The following is a 20702-nucleotide window of genomic DNA, read 5'->3' on the forward strand; positions in this document are numbered from 1 at the left end:
ATATATATATATATATATATATATATATAAAACACAAAAAGATTACATTTCATATACCCCGATAGAAAGATTGAACATATTTTGAATTATGAGCTTTATACATGTATTGATTTATTCTTTTGGTGAAGTACCTTCTGGTAGTTTGGGATCCAGTTATTTTCAGGACATGAACAATTTGTGAGCACATATATATTGTTAATCTAATTTTAGCAATAGTATTGTTTTCTCTGTCCATGAGTACCTGTTGTTAAGAATTGCAAAGGGGACCAACAGGGGCAACTGAATTAGATTAAATTCAGGATGTATTCACCTGGGAGCTGACTTTGAGACAGATGTTAGCACACAGATTTAGCGAGTGCTGTTGGAAACAATATTTATTTGAAGGGACAAGGAAAGGGTAAAAGATGTCAGGAAGTGACGTTGTCTCAATACATCTCCCAAAGCAGCTCCAGGAAACTCAAACTTCTGTAACTCTTCAAAGTCATTCCAAGCTGGTGCTAGGTCAAGACATTCCTTGGGATGGCCAGACATTGAAAACTGTATGTTCGTGGGAGGGAGGTGAAAACCAGATCTCGTCTGAGGCCATCTGGAAATAAAGCCAACAGCAGCAACCTGTCTGCCAGCAACACCGCAAATATCTAAAGGAATAAGTCTTTCAGAGCTGAGGTTGAACCTGGATTGTGAACTAAAGCATGGGGGGGGGGCACAAGGGTGAATGTAACTATTGTCTAGGGAGTTACAAGACAATGGGTGATTGTGTCTAAGATGAAGAAACAAATAAGAACCCATGAGACTGACAGAATAGATGGCATTAATTGGTAAAGGGTTAAAGATACTTATGGGAATGAATAAGTTGGTACCCTGTGAAAGACGGGACTGGGAGACTGTAGATGATTGACTGTTGCGGCTAACCAATGAGTTTCTTTGATACTAAATGCCTATTTGAAAAAAAAAAGGTTTGTGCAGATTTACATGTGTTGGTTCTAGACATGGCAACTTGAGTAGATATAAGATTTCATGAACAATCAAAGCCTTCAGAATCTGAAGTTTCCCGAAAGGCAGGCTTGAAGTGGAAAGCAAGACTGGAGGATAAATAATAAATATAAGTAAAGTTTAGAAATGATATCTGAGTGGGTGTGAAATTGTAACAGAATCTGGTGGCATTAAATTAATTTTTCACATAAGCATTGACTACTAGGATGTACTCTTAGAAAAGACCACTGTATCTCCAATGTCTGTGATAGTTTTATATGATTCTTGGGGACTGAGCCTAGAAGGATTATGCTTGCCTGTTGTCTGGTCAGACTGGGTCCATGCACCATTGTGGAAGGAAATGAAAGCTGCAGAAGGAGGGGAATACATGGACCGTTGAGAAAATCTGCATAAAAGAGTTTATTGACAATAACGAATGGAAACTCCATGACCTCAGATAGGACTCAAAATCAACATTGCACAGAATACAAGCAAACAAATTTATGGTAAGCATTGAGGTACAAATGCTTAATAAGAGAATCCAAGAATGGCCACTGCTGAAATCAGAAACTGTACTTTCGTTTCCCGCCTGCCCAGAAACGAATAATCACACAGAAACTGTTAATTGCAATGCTGTTTAGACAATGGCTCAGGTGTATTTCTAACTAGCTCTTACATCTTACATTAACCCATTTCTATTAATCTGTGTATCGCCATGAGGCTATGGTTTACCCGTAAGTTTCTAGCGTCTTTCTCCTTTGGCAGCTACATAACACCTGCCTGACTTCAGCTTCTTTCCTCCTCTATCTCTGCTTGGATTTCCCACCTGGCTGTACTCTGCTAAGCCATTGGCCAAAATAGTTTTATTCATTAATTGATAAAAACAACACATAAACATAAAGAGAGAGAGAGAGTAGGAAGAGTCAAGAAGATGCCATGTACTTGCCAAAGGAGAAAGATGTCAGAATATTACCAGTAAGCCACAGCCTCGTGGAAATACACAGATTAATAGAAATGGATTAATGTAAGATGTAAGAAGTAGCTAGGAATATTCCTGAGCCATTGGTTAAAGAGTTTTGTAATTAATATAGTTTCTGTGTGATTATTTAGGTCTGGGAGGCTGGGAATGAAGCACAGTCTCCATTTACACACCACGCTACAGTGACAAATATTTATTCCTTCAAATGTTCTTTTGCTTACTAGTTAATCCCTGAATATCAGCTTCTGAGAAGGGACCCATCTCCTCTAGTTAGCTTTATGCGTTCTCTCTTTTTTTTTTTTCTGGTTCTGTTGATGTATCTTCCATTCTTGGCATCAATTCTGAAGGAAGGAGGTAAAATCCTCTTAATGCTATCAGAATTCCTCCCAAGTTCTTGAAATCCTTCTGAATAGAGAATCCTCAGGAAACATAAGCGTTTCTCTTACTGCTGTTGCTCGCCAGTAAGAGCACAACTCCAAGAATTTGTTAAACCGTATGACCCTTTCCTACTATAGGTTGGGGATGGGAAGAGATATAGTAGGTGTGGGAAAGGCCTGTGTGCTCTTACCCTTCTGTACACTGGGCTACTTCTCATTGAGACCTTGGACTCCTTTCTGTCCTGGAACTTCTAGCACTGGAGTTGCTGGCTTGTTAGAACTTCCATGGTATTGATAAGGCCAAAGGTATTTACAAAGTGAATTTGATTAAACACCAAATATCAACTTGAAGTTGCCCTTCCATAATATTATCCCATAGTACATAGATAGGACTCGTTCCATGTTGAAAAATTGAAAGTGATTATGGCCTGTTAGTCCGTTCTTTTATATAGATACAAACAGCACTTGATCACAGACTGGGGGAAATCAAGCTGTAGACATACACTATGCCTGACCTTTTTTTTTTCCTACAGTTCATTTTGTCTTCATACACTTTTCCCTCTTCATCTTAATACTTACCTTGCCAACATCGTTTCTGTTTCCTTTTCTGTACACACTCCGAGCTCCAACAAGATTAAGTAATTTCTACTTACTATATTTTAGTAATTATTACTCTAGAGTTCTTTCACGCTTCTGACCAAGTCCATGTTCTGGTTTCCCTTGCTTGGAAATTCCCCACTCTTGTCCCCGTTGTCATCATCCAAACTCCAGTATGGAGCATAAGTACCACAGTTTTATAACTGATAGTTGTTTCTATACACTTTCCATTACATAGTGACCAATTTCTAAAAAAAAAAAAAAAAAATTTAAAGAAATCTACTTACCATTGCAGCCTGGGGAGCAAACATGTTGGCCGTAGTATAAATGTTAGCCAAGAATCTAACATACTGGTCATCTGTTGCTGCATAGTAAATTCATCCAAAAAAAATGTGTCTGAAAACAGCAAGCATATACTATCTCCCTGGATCAGGAAGCTAGAAAAGGTTTGTGTTTATGCCTGTGACTGAGGGTCTCTCATGAGGGTACAGTCAATCTGTTTGGTAGAACTATGGTCATTTCAAAGCTTGGACAGAAGGCTGGAGGATTTGCTTCCAAGCTGGTTTGTGTGGTGCTACACACATTTCAGTTCCTGGTGAATTGCTGAACTGATGGCTTCAGAGCCTCGCCACGTTACATGGTATTTGATAAGGCTCTTCGTGTGTGACTACCTCCTCTCTCAGTATAAGAGATCTGAGAGATGGAGAACCCAAGAGGCCGCATCCCACACAGAACCCAGTGACACCTCATCGGCTCTATGGGTTCTTTTCGTCTGAAGAAGACCAAGCTTAATTTTTAATTATGTGGGATGATTATTCATATGCATTGCTAACATTAGTTATCTATACCATATAACACGCTCCCAGGCTTCACCATAAGATGGCTAGCATTTTCATTTCAAGTACTTAAGGCAAGGCCCCATAGTCTATGACCTATAACTAAGTATGGCCCACTGTTTGTTTTCATAGATAGTTATTATCAAGCACCTACAATTAATTCTGTTCACACATGTCTCATTTATCTTTACAACACTATAGGAAAAGTGTCCTTTCATAGATGAGAAAGCAGATTAAATATTTCGGGATATCAGCATAGATTTGACTAATCCCAAATTCTTTATATAGTCTTCCCTTTTAGTATTTCTTGTAAGAATATTGCATTTTATTCAAATTGAACTCCCTGAATTCTGACAATATTCCTCTTTCCCTTCTATTTATTGTTTTTCCTCTTCCATCTCTAAATGCCCTCCCTTGCCATTTCCTTCTGTTCAAAGTTTACAGATGAATCAGATAGCATTTGACAAATTATTAATCTAATAACTTCATATTTATGGGATTAGTATTGTAATTCAATACATATAGTATATAACGATCAAATGAAGGTCATTGACTATAATGTCAAACATTTGTTATTTTCTTCTGCTGGGAACATTGAGTTTTCTCTCTTCTGGCTTTCTGAAGTATGCAATAGCTTACTGTCAGCTAAAGTGACCCACAGTGCTGTAGAATATATCCAGCTACATTCTGTATTCATTAATCATCCACTCTCCACCCCCTTCATCTAGCCAAACCTCTGATAGTCTGCCTCTACTTATATAAGACCGACATTTTATCTTCTGTATAGAAGCTACAGTTTGTAGCATTCATCTTACTTCCTCTTGGTATCTTTCCTAAGTCCCGGTGGGAAGAAACCTCAATCTCATTTGTCAGGTGTGTGCACTGAGCGCTGTCCCTTGCATCCGCTAGCTATTCAGCACACTCCAGAGGAGGATGTGGCAGATACACGCTGTAACCCTGGACATGGATTATTTTATATTGGCAAGGTGTTTATCTTGTAAATAAACTACTATTTCTAGGATTATCATGTCGGAGAAAACTGACAGTCACAATGTCTAACCTACTGTGTAGTAACGTAGGCTGAGCAGAGTCTCATTTCTATCGGAAACTCCAGGTATACCTAGTGATTCCCTCTAGGCAGTTTTCCCCTTGCCACCAACTGCAGGTGGAACACAGAACATCGGCTTTGGACTTAGGCTCCATATTGCAGAGTCTGCTGGGTAAGTAGCTAAATGATATAGCAGAGGTATTTTAGGATGAAATTTATTCCCCAAGATTTTTATGTATACTTCAGAAGTCTAGAATACCCTCCATTTAGGCTTTTTCTTCTCCTGAAAGAATGAACACAGAACCAGAGAAGCCAGATCATCTTTCTCTGCTATTACCAAGAACATGATGCTTGCGTTTGGCACAGGTTTGGCTTGGCCCGTCTTATTTCACTGAATATTTCTCAAGGACTGCCCTGAAGTGAGTCACACAGAGAATAAGAGAAATGAGTTTACACGATAAACAACGCAAAATCGATGTGGTATAAAATCAAATGGCTAAGGCAATCACAGATTCAGAAAATGTGGATACTTGTACTTGTGTTTGCTAAGTCATTTAGTCCTTGATTACCCAGTGTTTTCTATTTTGTTAAAACCATTGCAAACACTGGAGAATCTTTTGGTTTATGTTTGTATGAAGCTTTCATCATTCTATCCTGACCTTAATGCTCAAAAAACCAAAACATAAACCAAACCAAACAAGCAACAGAAACAGGGACTAAGGCCAAAGCCCTGGTGGTGAGTCATTTCTATGGTGGTTGATTTTGTGTCAGCCTAACTGCCCATCAGGGTGCCTGCACTTGGGAAAGCACTTCTCAGGGTCTGTCTGAGGTTGTTTGCGGATGAACTTAACATCTGAATGGTAGACAAACAGACTTGTCTTTCTTAATGTGTAGACTTTATCCAGTTGACTGAAGAGCTGAGCAGAGAGAACAGGCTGAGTGAGAGGAATTGAGGGAGAGCATGTGTTTCCTGCACTTCACAGTTGGCCCTACTAGGGTTTCGAGCCTGTTAGCCTTTGTGATAGAGCACAGCTTCAAGTTTTCCTGTTTCTCTGGCTTTTGGAGTCAGAGTAGAATCATGTATTGGCTCTTCTATGTTTCTAGCTGCCGATCTTGAGCCCTCTGCCTTCATAATCTGTGATCTTGACGGAAAAATCTTTTTGCATGTGTAGACATTTCTAGTACATTTTCTCTGGAAATCCCTCAAGAGCAAGGCCTCAAGAGACCATCTATTACTTCTGGAATTACATTTTGTCTCTACTAATCTGTATTAACAAATAAAAGATGTGATTGAAAAGCTGCCCCAACGTCTCAAGACTGTGTCTGTAGATTCTATATTATGGCGTCTTCTTCCTTTGTGGGCTTGGTTTCATCTTCTTCACTTTAACTATGTTACTCAGTATGATGGGAAAAAACTTTTATTAAACTGATATAGGCTGAATTACATGTAGGTTAGCTGTCTTTCATTTCATCTGCACCCAGAGGCCGCAGATAATAATTGTAACACTTCTCTTTTTTATAGTAAAGAACACCAAAGACAGATAAAATACGCTGTGTGGTATGCACTTATGCTCTTTGCAGAATTCAGCATCAGTATTACAGTGCAAACCTGGATGCTGTTTTGAATTAATATGTGATGGAAGAGGAGGAGGAGGAGGAGGAGGAGGAGGAGGAGGAGGAGGAAGAGGAGGAGAAGGAGGAGGAGGAGGAGGAGGAGGAGGAGGAGGAGGAAAATAAGTCATGTTTAATGCTCTAGAATTTTTCTTTTATGACCTGAGTGAAATATCAAATGGCCGTGGAGATGAGCCGCGATGCTAACTGGTGTAACCCACAGATCACTGAAGGTGTAACCCACAGATCACTGAAGGTGTAACCCACAGATCACTGAAGGTGTAACCCACAGATCACTGAAGGTGTAACCCACAGATCACTGAAGGTGTAACCCACAGATCACTGAAGGTGGCAGTATTGTAGCGATCAGACTCAGGTTTTTACACGTTTGGAAGTTCTCTGTCCTGCCTATCTGTCCCTCAGCATCTGTTCATTTTCCTATCTCTGTCCTCCTTTTTCCTACCCACCTCCAGTTATTCACAATACAAAAAAAAGATAAATGTTTGAGATGACTCATCAGCTAATTACCCGAATCCAGGCCCTGCACATTGTGTGGAGATCCTGAAATATCACCGTGTACCCTATAAATGTTTACAGTTTTTACACGCTGAATTAGAAATATTTTAAAAATTCTGTCTAAACACGTACACTGAAACGATCAATGCTTGCCATTTTCAAGTAAATAAAAGCCAAGCTTAAAAGATGTGGGAAGTGAGCAATGTCAGGTAGTGATATGGGATATCTAGTAAGCAATAAATAGGAATTTTACAATTTAAAAATATAATTGAAATTAGGAGTTTGCCAGCAGAATAGATACAGCCGAAGAGAGAAAAGATAAACTGGAAAATAAATATAAAAAGCAATTGTGAGTGTAATACAGAAACGGTATGAACATTAAAGCATAGACTCCATTAATAATAATGATAGATTACATCTAATATTGATTCATTGGACAATAAGGCACAATAGAAAAGGCAGCGCTGGGAGTAATAAAATAGAGTATGTGTGCTCATATAGCCTTACTCATTTCTCCTGATGCGAACTGCCCCTTGTAGCTCTCTGGGACAGGACCTTAGCCTTCTTAGACTTCTTTCAGCCTAAGAAAGAAGTCTATTAACATTCAGTACATCACAGAATTATTTTTTTTAAAAAAAAGAAAATCAGCTTAGATTGAAAAAATGATTTGCTGTTTTCGATCACACTAGATGCACAGGAAGACTGAGCGAATGCATGGAGCTCCCATATATCCATCCCTGTGTCTCCCACCACCGTCAGCATCCCTCACAGGAATGGTGCGTTCACTGTACGTGGTAATGCCCGTAACCGATACTGTGTGATTGCCCAAAGCTCATGGTCTAATCTGGTCTTTACCTTTGGAGCTTCACATCTTTGGTTTAGGCAGAGGAATAATGGCAGAAACCCACCCAAATGACACCTACAGCATAGTTCTCTGCTGTGGTCCTCTGTGCTTTGTCCGTTCGCCCCCTCTTTCCGCAGTCTACATTATCGATTAAACCTTAGGAGGGTGCCCCATACAGTTCAAAACTTTTTATGAATGATCCATTTAATTCAAATGTTCCACATTTGCCTTTTTGTTTCATGATTCTTCAGTGAAACTAAATTAATTGTGTGTGTGTGTGTTTGTGAGGAGGTGTGCGGGGGCCTGAGTGTTCATATGTGTGCAGATTGGGGTCTTCATGCCTATACAGCAACCACTTTACTGACTAAACCATCTCCGGAGGTCCTGAATCGCATTTTTATCTGATGGACACAGTCTTAAGGGAATTAGCCCCTTTCTTTTGATGAACACAGGTGTCTCTATAAATGATCCCTGTTCCCCTGGGCCTATAAGCAATGGCCATAAAATAAAGAAACATGCTCATCTAAAGTAAACACAGTCGTGGTCTAATTTGCATTATAGTTCATTTGTCTGGGACGTAAAATTGTTGGACACAAGTGTAAACATAACAGAAACGAACTTCTTGCAGACTCCCACTTGCAATAGTTTTCATTAAAAGCCACGAAAGACCGCCATTATTATCAAGCACATGGGCTTTCTGTGTGCTCACCAGAGTTATGTTATTTTCCCATCCATTTCAAGGTATTTCAGACATTTCCAAACTGGACCTCTGGTATTACTTTAAGTATCAATTGAAAGGGAAAATATTGCATAAGATGCTGAATTCCAAGTTATTTCTTTTAAAACTCTCTATTCCTCCCACTGTCAAATGCTGAACACCAGGGAAGGTTCATTTAGAGCTTGAAATTTCAAATATTTTAATTTTGAACATGCAGGCTTCTGCGATTATCGAGTAGTGATAAATTTGTTTATGGTTTCTACAAATGTCAGTTTGTTATTAAAGTTCCAATTTAAGAATGGATGGGCAAAGTTACTTTATGGGCTTGAGTGTGAGTTCTTGGAACCAAGTAGATACGAAATTCTTACTTAATAAAATGAGCTTGTGTTAAGAAGATTATGGGAATTGTTGGCCAGACCCATCATATTGAAAAACTATACTCATTGTCAAGGTAAGGTTGTGGTCTTCCATATAGCAGTGGTAGTCTTAAGAACTGTGGATGATGATCTGCCACTATAAACTGAATATTGTTCATTCATGTTGGAACGATATTTCAAGAATTAATATTGATCCTCTTATAAGAAAACAGAACAGTCAGTATGTATTTCTTTTCAAATACATCACTGAGCATATTTTTAATTATGTTATTATAATTGATACCAGTTTTATGTTTAAAAAATCTCAGATCAGGGGGCTGGAGAGATGGCTTAGCGGTTAAGAGCACTGCCTGCTCTTCCAAAGGTCCTGAGTTCAATTCCCAGCAATCACATGGTGGCTCACAACCATCTATAATGAGGTCTAGTGCCCTCTTCTGGCATGTAGGCATACATGTAGAAAGAATATTGTATATATAATAAATAAATAAATAAATCTCAGATCATATTCACAAATTATTTACACAAAAAATAATTTCAAGTGTTGCGAGGTAAACTGACTCAGTTCATGGAAGTTCTATTTTTCCCTGCAGAGAATGCCTCTGAGGTAGCAGCTACTGCTCCAGGAACTGGTCACCGCAGAAGCAGCTCTACAGGCCCAACACCTGACTGCTCACCTCCATCCCCCGACACTGCCCTGAAAAACATCGTGAAAGTTATCCGACCGCAGGTAAGTACCTAGAATGACGTCATCTGCACGGTAATGTTTCTGAATCGATACACGTAAACACTTTACTTCTATGCTGGGGCTGTTGTGTAATTTATAATAGATTTGTGTATTAAAAGAAGAAGACTCAAAACAGGCTGTTTGCTTCCCACAAAGTTCATATTAGATGCCGAGATCTCTATTAGCTCTTAGAAAATGAACTTTTATATTAGGAGAAGGATTAAATGAAGTGTGGAAAAATAAATGGTCGTTGTGCATTTTCCTCAGTATTTTAGTAATGATGCTGTGGGTCTTTAGCTGCTACTGCGTTCTGAAGCTTTTTCTGGGCAAGATGCACTGTTTGTGCTTTTTCTCTGAAATTTATACAGTTGCTTTCAGCTGCCTCTCCCTTGAAGCATCCAATGCTGTCATGTTAGATCTTGCACTACTAATCTGCGTAGTGTCCTCCAGGGTTCTCATTCTTGGTAATCCGTCTTTACCTTTTGTTCGTTTTTTCCATTCCTGTCACTTGTCTGTATGTTTTTTCGTCATCCCCCTTCTCTTTCTGTTGGGTTTCCCAGTAGGCGGTTTGCAGGCAAGCTTTAGAAATATCATTGGGACAAGCTGTTCCGTGATATTTCATTGAAAATAGCACTTATAAAGCTGTTTGCGTTATATTTTTTGCCAACAGATGGACCTAGAACATGGAATTGGTGGTGTTCTCAACCTGGCTCATTCTGAATGGGCTTCATAAAATCCAAAAGGGGGGACTTAAGATCCAACCAATGCCTTTCAGCATCTCTGAGACATAGGGCGTGAATAAATTCTTGAGCCAGTCTGTAGTGTAATCTTATGTCTAAGACAGTATAAGCAATGATTTGTTTAATAACATTCTTTGTTATAACTTACTTTAGATTATTTAATGGAAGTTTTATCCTCATCAGACAATAGCATTTTATCTTCACATATCCAATATAGTCTATAAATGGTTTTGCATAAATTATTTCATTAAACTTCTGTTGATTCCATGGGATTTGTAGGCTAGTGTAAAGATACCGGGGTTCTAATGGGTCAAAAATGGTCATCTCTTACATATGTACACACCACACACATATACCCACAAACACACCTCCACTTGCACATCATGTCACATGCACATTCATACTCACACATGTAAACCAGAGAGAGAGAGAGAAACATAGATACACACACTTAAAAATATAAGCTTTGAAAATAAAAGGATAAATACAAACTAATTTGCATTTCTTTGCTTGCGCATTTTTCGCCCATGGGAACAATGTGTGAAGAGGTGAGGTGGCGGGTAAGCTTTGCCTTACTCATTGAAAGTAGATGCTGCTTAGGTAGCACAAGCTGGACTGCTTCTGTTGCTTTCCCAGCTGAGTCTCTCTATCCTACCTCTATGTGGAGAGCCATTGCACCCATGGAACCCTGGCCTCGGGGGGAGAGATGGAGCGCGTGCAATTGCAGGTGTTCTGAGTAGCATCTTAATTACTTGCAAGCTGCAGACTGTCCAGGGCTCCTTTGGGTTGTTTCTGTTCTGTGTGTTAACTGGCTAAGTCACAGCTGCTGGCTTCCCGTCCCTGTTTGATCTCCTCACCTTTGTTTCTTTGGGTCCTTTCATGTCTTAAAGACCTCCAGATTGCAAAACATCCTATTTTTAATTAATAAGAGCTGAAATATTTATATGCTACTGGCTTCTCTTTGTTTCTCTCAAGAATATTAACCAGTAAGGCTGAGTTTTTCTGTTTAGAATAACCCCCAGACTTCTACCTGAAAACCAGATTGATTATTACACTTAAAAAATACTTGAGAAATCTCTCTTTAAAAATTAAGTAGGTGTATTGACATGCCAATTTTCCTTCTACTAAATAATTGCATATTGCTTGAGTTCGGCTTTTTGTTCCTACACTGACATATAAAATTGTATGTATTTGTAATGTACAATAGTGTATGTAGATGAATACATACTTTGTGAGTTGGAAGCTCTATCTCGCTAGTAAATGCATTCCCTCTTGCCATTTTTGTATTGAGAACATTTAGCATCCTCGCTCTTAGCGTTGTGTATACAATATGTTACCACCCACATAGTCACCATGCTGTACAGAGATTTCTTGAAGTGACTTCTCCTATTTATCTAACTATAAATATCTGTCTCTGACTCGCATGTTTCAAAACTGTTTCCCTCCTATCTCCCTCAGCCACTGGTCCCTACTCTTCTGATCTCTACTTCTGTGAGATTATTTATCCTTATATTCCACAGGGAAGTGAAGTGACGCAGGCGTCTTCATCTTTCTGTGTCTGGCTTTAACATCACTAATTGTCAGGGAAATGCAAATTAAAACCGTAACGAGATAGCATCTCATTCCATTAAAAATGATCAGAAAGGGTAGGGATAATAAGCACTGGCAAAGATAGCAGAAAACTGAACCCTTGCACAGTCTGAGTAGAAATGTAAATTAACATAGCTATTATGGAAAGCTTGTGTGGGGGCCCCCAGGAAGCTAAAATTATGACCACCAGATAATAGAACTCGCCATATGGTCCAGCAGCCCTACTGTTGGGCACAGATCTAAAACCACTGTGTCAAAGAGCGATCTGTGTTCCCTGCTGATTGCAGCAATGGTAAAAACAGCTAGCATATAGAATAACCTAAGGATTCACCAGTGGATGGGTGGATAGAGAAAATGCAGTTCATTCACACAGCGGAGAAATATCCAGCCATCCAAAAGTAGAAAATCGTGCTTTCGTGATGGCCCACATGAACCTGGAGGATGTTAACTGAAGTAAGCTAGATGGTTTTATTTTCGATGTTTCCTGGTAGAGAATCCTACCCCCTTCCACTAAAACACACAGATCTTAAGTGAACAGCATCACACTTTGTCTGTTGTACTTGTTAGGTGTAAATCTCACCCTAAGCAGGAGTTCAGCCTTCACTCCAGTTCCCTCCTGACCCTAGCCAAGAAATTTCCCTCATTCCTGCCTCACAGATGAGTACTGCGTTATTCTTATGTCACAGATATAGATGATCTATTATTAGACTTTATATAAATGGAATCCTTCAACTCACATGTTGGCTGGTGTGTATCATCATTTGACTTATTTAACTCAATATATACTTTTGAATTTCATGCATATTACTGCTTTAAAAAATGAATTGTATTAATACAGTACAGTTTGTTTCTTAGTACTCTTGGTGACTGGTGCTTGTTTTTGTTTATTTGTTGTTTTGTTGTGTGTGTGTGTTTGTGTGTATTTGTGTGTGTGCACATACAAAACACTGAATCCAAGTGGTGTTGCCCACATATGCATGTGTGCTAGGTTGCCCACTGGGGCTTTTCTACTACAGAGAAAAGTGACCTCTCCCCCACAGTAGCCATCCCCTGCCAATTGCTCCTCAGCTAGGGGTGGGGACTAAGCCACTCCCAGTCCATGTTGGAACTTTTAGCCAATGGGAGACATACAGGACTTGAGCAGGTCATCGCGACTGCTGTGAGTTGTGCTGTTTGCCAAGACATGTGCATATCTTTGTATATTTGTATAGATGTATGTTGAGTGGCATGGTTGGATCTTAAGGTAGATTTTATAATAGACTTCCCTCTAGTGTGAAAGCAGCCATTCCTTTGTAGAGCCTCCAAGAGAAATGCATGACAATTTCATTTTCTCAACACCTAAGCTTGTCAATCGCTTTTAGTTAGCCATCCTTATGGATGTGAAATGATTTGTCATTATGGTTTAGTTTAAGTGTTCTGGTGACTAATGACATCGGATGCCTTCTCTATAGCAAATGCCCATTCTTATGAGAAACTTCTCGTTTTTAATGGAATTTTTCCACTTTTTAATTGTTGGTTTATAGTAATTCTGTTTTCGTTCTCTCTCAATTCCTAAAGATTTGGATTCACTGTCAGACAGATGCATGGAGAATATTTCTCCCCAGTCTCTAATTTGGCTAACCATTTTCATGTGTATCTCTTGATGACTAGGATGCTTCAATTAGATGAGATACAATTTGTATAATTTTATTCTTCTTTTATGGTTGCTGGTTTTTCTCTTGTCCAGGATATGAATGAACTCTCTCATATTTCAACCTTCAAGATTTTTTTCTCTTGCTTAATTTAGGTTCACATTTATAATGTACTCAAGTTATTTTATATGCTGTGTGAATTAGGGTCAAGATTTGGTTTTGACTACAAGGATAAAGAGTCTGCTCATCAAGCTAAATTGATACTTTGTAAGTGTTAATTATTTAACTTTCTAAGTGTTGTTGGCACTTAGAAAATCAATTAAATTTTATATTATGTGTTTCATTTAAAGATATGGTCTGTTTTGCTCTATAAACAGTATGTTTCACTGGGTTTTCTTCTGTCAGTTTGGAATAATGATAGCTCGCTTTTTGTTTTGTGTATCTCTCTTCCTTTTCGTCTTATTGTGACCGTGGTAGAAATTATATGGTGATATGGCAACGCTAAAAATGCCTGCCTTGTTCTCTACCGTGGGGAGAAAGAATTCCTTCTCTGCACATGCACTGTAAGATATGGTTTATGGGGCTTTACCCCTGGCTTAATGAGAAATTTTAATGTAAAGGAAATGTTGACATTTTCCCAAGTGTTTTTGTCCTGTGTGCGACAAGCATATAATATAATTCCACCACCCCACCTTTCTTCAATGATACAGCAAAATACAACCTTCAGGAAGTCTTTGTTTTCAGGTGCTAGGATTCGAATTCAGGGTCTTGGGCACACTGATCAAGAGTTATTTCGCTGAACTGTATCCCCATCGCATGTATCTTAACTCCTTTAGAAATGCATTAACATAACTTTGCACCTATGGAATCATGATTGGGATCTGGTGTTTTATTGCTGTAATGCCGAATGCAGGTGTGAATGGATAAAGCATCCATAGTAGGCAGATGTATTAGATGTAACTTGGAGAGATTGGCTGGTGTTTGTGAATCATGTTAAGAGAGATAAGAACAGGCTTGAACAGAGGGTGGCTTGGGCAACAGGTGCTCCTGTGCATCTGCTCATGATGGACTCTGTTTAGATTAGGTGGCATCGCACCCTGAAGGAAATAAATATTTCTGGATGTTCAATGTCTTCATTAAGTTAACAATAAAGTGGCTTAATAATTATCATCTTAAAATGCTATCTCTTCCTGCTCTTATTAAATAGAATCTTGAACTGAGATTATATAAAGCTCTTGTCAAATCCAGAATAATATTTTGCTGGACACTGTGGGGTTATAGAATACATATGTTAAATCTTAAAATTAGAAATGAGAGGGGGTATGCAGGAAGCCAAGTCATATAACTCAGAAAAGAAATCCCAGAATGTTGCAATGGATTACAACAAAAATAAAGGATCAAAGGTCGTCAAAGAAGCAGCCTCAAAAATATTATTAAATATTGAACTATGTCTATTATGGAGCATATATTTCATTGATTTCTTATAAAAATGCTATGAGATTGGTATTTTTTCTTTATTTTAGTAATTGGGCCTAAGGCTTAGAGAGGTTGAATAATTTTCTCAATGTGACACAGCCACTAACTGGAAGAACTCTGAATTCCTAATGTCAATAATCTTTCTATTAATGTTAATTAGCTCATTGGGGAGAAAATGATCAAGGTTGTGCATTCATATTCCAGAGGGATAAAGTCTGAGAGGAGAATAATGAAGTGGAAAAAAGAAAGATGAGCAGAAACATGGAAGACCAAAGTTTATAGCCCAAAGGAGGGAAACAAAGAGGCCATGTCCTTCATTTGAAGGCTTACAGCAAAAGCTGTGTGGGAAAAGAAGGTTGCCAGTAGGGAGATAACTCTGCTATTGAAAATAATAACCTAACAACCTTAGGTAGACCAGAAGTTTGGAAACAAAAATGTGGAAAAAGAAGTCACTGGGACCCACCAATCTACCAGCAATTCTTTGCAAATTAGGATTGCCTAGCAGGCTTTTGTAAAACATACTTAAGCTGCATCCAAAGCCAGCTAAATCCTTCAGAGGGCTAGCACACAGGTCCTGGACCCACAGTGTAGTACAGCTTGATAAACCTTTCCAATGGAAACTAGAAATCAGAACTCCACTGACTACATTGAGCATAGGAAGCTGTACATCTTAGCATTCGGCATGTGTGAGTAATTGACTCAGACTTATGACCTGCTGCTACTTCCTGGTCTCTTGAGGGACTGTCATGCCATGCATAGCTACCTGGAAACAGATGAAAATTCAGAGTTCTAGGTATGGCTTCTAATTGTGTTGTTAGAAAATTGAGAAGTTATTCATTCAAACCATTGCAAGTTGGAAATGGTCTAGATGTTTAGCCCAGTTTTCCAAGGTAGGTTATATAAAGGACATTTATGGCGGATCCATGTGAAATTTTGTCTGTTGGTACCTTTATCTTATAATTGACAGAGGGTGTGTTCTGTCACATGCCCTCTGCATAACCTTTCTGTCCTTCCGTTTGGTTGTCAGCAAAGGGAGGGCAGTGGTTTCCTTGCCTACTCCTCAGAGCTGCAGTAAGACTCAGAGTTGTTATTAGTGAAATATTGGTTACAATAATATATAGTAATATACATATATAATAACTTCAGCTTTTAGAGTACGTATCTGAGAGCCTTTCTGAGTTCTTTTGATCATCTGAATCTACCCAAGAGGATGCTGACTAAATATGGCATGGTCACGACTTCCAACATCACAGATTTTAGCAGTATCAGCATAAGAAAACCTCACAAAATATAAACTCCAGGAATTAGGAGTTTGAATAAAACCAAATGGGGAGGTATTTATTATTTATACTTTACACAAATTAAAAATACTTATCTCGGGGGCTGGAGAGATGGTTCAGCAGTTAAGAGCACTGCCTGCTCTTCCAAAGGTCCTGAGTTCAATTCCCAGCAACAACAACATCCATAATGAGATCTGGTGTCCTCTTCTGGCCTGCAGGCACAAGGCACACATGCAGGCAGAACACTGTGCATAATAAATAAATAAATCTTTTAAAAAATACTTATCTCCTTTCCTAAGTTATTTTTATTTTGTTGCCAGATTGTCATGGATTACAACAAGCCATTGACATTGAATTTTTCATCCTAGTCAGTATTTTTCCTTCCATGTGCTTAAAGATATCAGTGGATGACATTTTTTTGGCATGCCTTTTTCACTAGAGTGATCTCCAGGCAGTCTGCATAGATAACAGAGTTGTCCTTGAAAAAAAAATAAAATGTCTAGAAAGAAGAGTTGTCATTATTTCCTTAATGGCATAGGTGGCTGATTACAATTTGAAATCTAATTTTGTCTCTCCCATTCGGTAACTTGTTGGTGACTCCGGGTAAATTTTAAACTTCCCAGTTTCCTTTGGCCCTAAGGTCACAGGAACTAACGTGACAACTCGGCTAACAGTACATCTGATATATGAATCTGTAGCTAATCATTTTAGCTCCCGATCGTAACTGTCAGGAAAGCCCGGAATCCAGCAGTGAAGGTGTCCCAGTGGACACTATTCCCGATTCGCTCATTCACGAAGCACATGAATGCTGACCATATGCTTGGCGTCTGAAGAAAGGATCTGAGTGTGGCAGTGACTAAAATGTGGGTTCTATCCTAAGAAAACCACGAATATAGAAGGAGCCTGTGCTCTGGAGCGCGGTTTTTAAATTTCATGAATGGAACCCATCGACCAAACACCAGGAGTCATCCTCCGCCCCCTTGGCATCCTAGTCTGTGCCATCCCACGAGTCCTCTCACCCCCTTCCCAACACGAAGTCTGTCTGCCTGCTCCGAGTTTCTTCCTCTAGCCCTGACCACTTCCCTGACCTCCATTTCCACGGTCCACATGTGCCTCTAAGTACCAGTAGAGGTGCCCAATACGCTTCTAAAGAGAAACGGTGCTAGGCTTCATATTGTAGTCAATGGCACCCCGTCTAAACAGCTTTCCCCTGCCTTGAATCCCTTCTTTCTTTACATCCCATAGCCAACCCAACAGCAAATTGTCTGGGAAGTCTGTTCTCAGACCGTGCTTCAGCCTACTTGGTAGTCTGTGATGCTCTCCGAGTCTGGGAGGCCATAACTGTTTTCAGATTAGCATAAGAATGTTTCACTTTTTTCCATGAGTGCCAAGTGGAGTTTTTCAGAAGTGGTGCAGTATGTGTAGCCTCTGGTGACCATGGAATGTTCGCCTATGCACTTAGGTTTGTTAAGTTGCTCAGTATTCCGTTTTAGTATACTAAGTATCAATACAAAATTGCTGTTGTATTCTCAGGAACTTCTGTGGGTGAGAAGGTAGCTTGAAACCAAATGGTTTTAAAGTCAACCCTCTCTTCATTCATTTTTTATAGTCCTTTTATCTAGTACACTCATTGCACACTAATGACAAGTATAATAAGCATATTCATCCGTTCTCTAATTTAACACCAACACTCTATTTAAATATACTTCTTAAACTAGGCCCTTCGTCCTCTCTTTCCTGTGTTCCTTTTCTAAGCCATTAGCATCTTTTATCTAGAAATTTGGAAACTTTCTGTCTTGTATTTTAGCATTAATCATTGTGCCCTTACTATCTTTTCATGACTCAGCAGCCAGTCATACAGACTGATCAATCTTCCATTCTTTCATTCCAAAATAGAGGTATATAACACCCCAAGTAATTTCCTTCCCTCCTTAGGATATTGCTCTGCTGGCTTCCACTCTCGTGAGCTCACTTCACTCCGACATGCCGTCCTTCCTGAATGGCCAAGCAGCTCCTACTTTAGGTTCTTACTATCGATTGGGGATTTTTATGGCACACCTACATGGAAACTTACATGGCTCCCTGTTACCCTTCCTTCAGACCATTGCTCCGATGCTACCTTGTAAGCAGCGCCTTCTTTATTGACTATAAGGTAGCTAGCTGCACGTCACGCTCTGTCTCCTCTATGCTGTTTGCTCTCACAGTGTTTTCCATTTGAGCTAGCATGGTATTTTTTATCACCTTTCTTTCCAGTTTCAATGGAAGTTCCTTGAGAATTGGAACTGCATCCTTAATTAGAAAAAAATTAAATCCTCAACTGCAGCAGGTAGACTACCACCTTATATATAATTGGTGTTCAGTGTTTTCTGAATTTACTGAACGTAGTTGGGTAAATGGCAGAGAAAACTATTCTGTGGGGAGACTACTCAAATTGGATTTTATGTTTGAACAGGAGTTAGTAGGTGTATGTGTGTGTGTGTGTGTGTGTCACTCTGTGTGTGTGTGTGTCACTCTGTGTGTGAGAGACTATGCGACTCTGTGTGTGTCCCACAGAAGAAGGATAGGATGAACAAGGTAAATTGAAGTACTTTGGCTGAATGCAGTGCAGAATTTATTACTAGAACTCCCAATAAATCAAGAAGACCTAATAAATCGGGAGTCTACCCTCTTCCTCTCAATCAAACTCCCTATTATTTAGCATTATTTATGACATGAGTAATGCTCTTAGTAAAACTTTTCATGGTCACCTCTATTGAAGATGTACAGAATTAAAGTTTCTCATGAATAAGCGTTTCATACCCTTCCACCACTACTGACTCTGGAAACCCACTGGTATGTTTCACAAGTCATGATTCACAAAAACCAATTGTGTTTGTATTGCCAATCTTAACAATTTTATTCTGGTTTGATTTTTCTTATTCACCTTGCACACATTCAAACTGTTAAGAAAGGGAGCAGCCTAACTCAGTAACAAATACATACTTTATTTAGTATGTTACAGAGTGGCATGCATGTAATCTATACATAAATCCTTGGAACAGCCATGGAATATAGATAGAGCTATTATGGTTCCAATTATATAAATGTAGAAAGGTACAAAAGTATGTGGAGTAATTATGCCATGTTGAAAACTAAGTTCTAAATCAAATTTGTTAAATGCCTAAAACTGAAAAACAAGTAGTTAGAAAGAGTTATAGATTCCCCTGTAAGCAGTATTATCTTAGCACTGTCTTATTTTATTAATTTGATAAGTTTATCTAAATGCATTATAATACAGTATGAGGAATAAAAAACTGCACAATGTTTGAGTGCAGGAGACAGATGAACCACCCAAATCTCCTGGATTCCAAGCCAATGGAGAGTTGAGATGTCGGCATTAGAATAACAAATGTCAAAATTTTTTTCTATCATTTTTAGAACTGATTGCATAATATCATTCCAGGTATGTGGATAAATGTGCTTGCTGTAACTTTTTTCTTGAATTATGTACATGTCCGAGTCATGGGCATACCTGGACCATGGGTGATTTTACCATGGAAGAGCAGAGGGCATGTTCATTCATTATACTTGCTCTGGATGGCGAAGAACCCAAACAAGCAATTATGATCATGCTTGTTTTCTACCCACCCCATGTTTGTGTTTAGATAAATACCCCTCACTCTGTAGGGGAAGGTAAGTGAAGACTGGGAAAATAGACCAAGAATATTACTCTTCTTGTGGAAATATGAAGCTAGAGAGCAGAGCTGAGCTTAAGAGAGGACAACACATCCCATTTGGTCAGATAACCCAGAGTTCTGAAAGAGACATGTCAGCTTGTCTTTTTGCCAAGCATCCAAAGTATTTCTCTAAAACCTGTTCCTCTTTCCCTTGTGTTGATTATTCTTGCACTACCATCCGCTCCATTGCAAGCCAGAAACCTGAGTCACTCAGGGCCTCTCCCATTCCTCCACTCCATATATCTAATTAGTCACCGAAGCCCGTCAGTTTTACTCCCTCAATATGACTCAAAACCTCCCTCCTCTACACTCCCTGCCCATCTGAGGGCTTTTGACTTTATTGCTGAAATAACTCCTCTAATGGCTCCCTAGCTCTCTCCCTCTCAGGATTTATATTCTAGATTTTCCATGCAGTACTGTGTGTGCCATGATTGTTATTATTGTTTTATATTTTAAAATATTTGCAAAGTTATAACAAAGTTGGAGCTATAATACAAAGGCTCTTTCTCCTAGAATTATTTGCAGTTGTTACAGACCCAGTGCCTCATCAGCTACAAGCAGTGTATTACTCCTTCTAAACGGGTGTTTATCTGTTACCAGAAAGCATCTCATCAAAACCACATCATTACCTTTGGCGTATTATTAACATTTAATCTTAAGATTTCATTCA

At 39.0% G+C, this 20702-nt stretch overlaps 1 protein-coding gene across 7 annotated transcripts in view; it reads left to right on the plus strand.

Moving 5' to 3' along the window:
• Anks1b (ankyrin repeat and sterile alpha motif domain containing 1B) overlaps nt 1-20702 on the plus strand; it is an 896366-nt gene that overhangs the window by 306493 nt on the left and 569171 nt on the right. For all 7 annotated transcript variants that reach the window (XM_038314479.1, XM_038314480.1, XM_038314482.1 and 4 more), the window contains one exon: nt 9466-9602. In XM_038314479.1, the coding sequence (XP_038170407.1) occupies nt 9466-9602 (137 nt within the window). The remainder of the gene's footprint in view (nt 1-9465; nt 9603-20702) is intronic.

Source organism: Arvicola amphibius, chromosome 17 (assembly GCF_903992535.2).
Source record: "Arvicola amphibius chromosome 17, mArvAmp1.2, whole genome shotgun sequence".
Taxonomy (NCBI): domain Eukaryota; kingdom Metazoa; phylum Chordata; class Mammalia; order Rodentia; family Cricetidae; genus Arvicola; species Arvicola amphibius.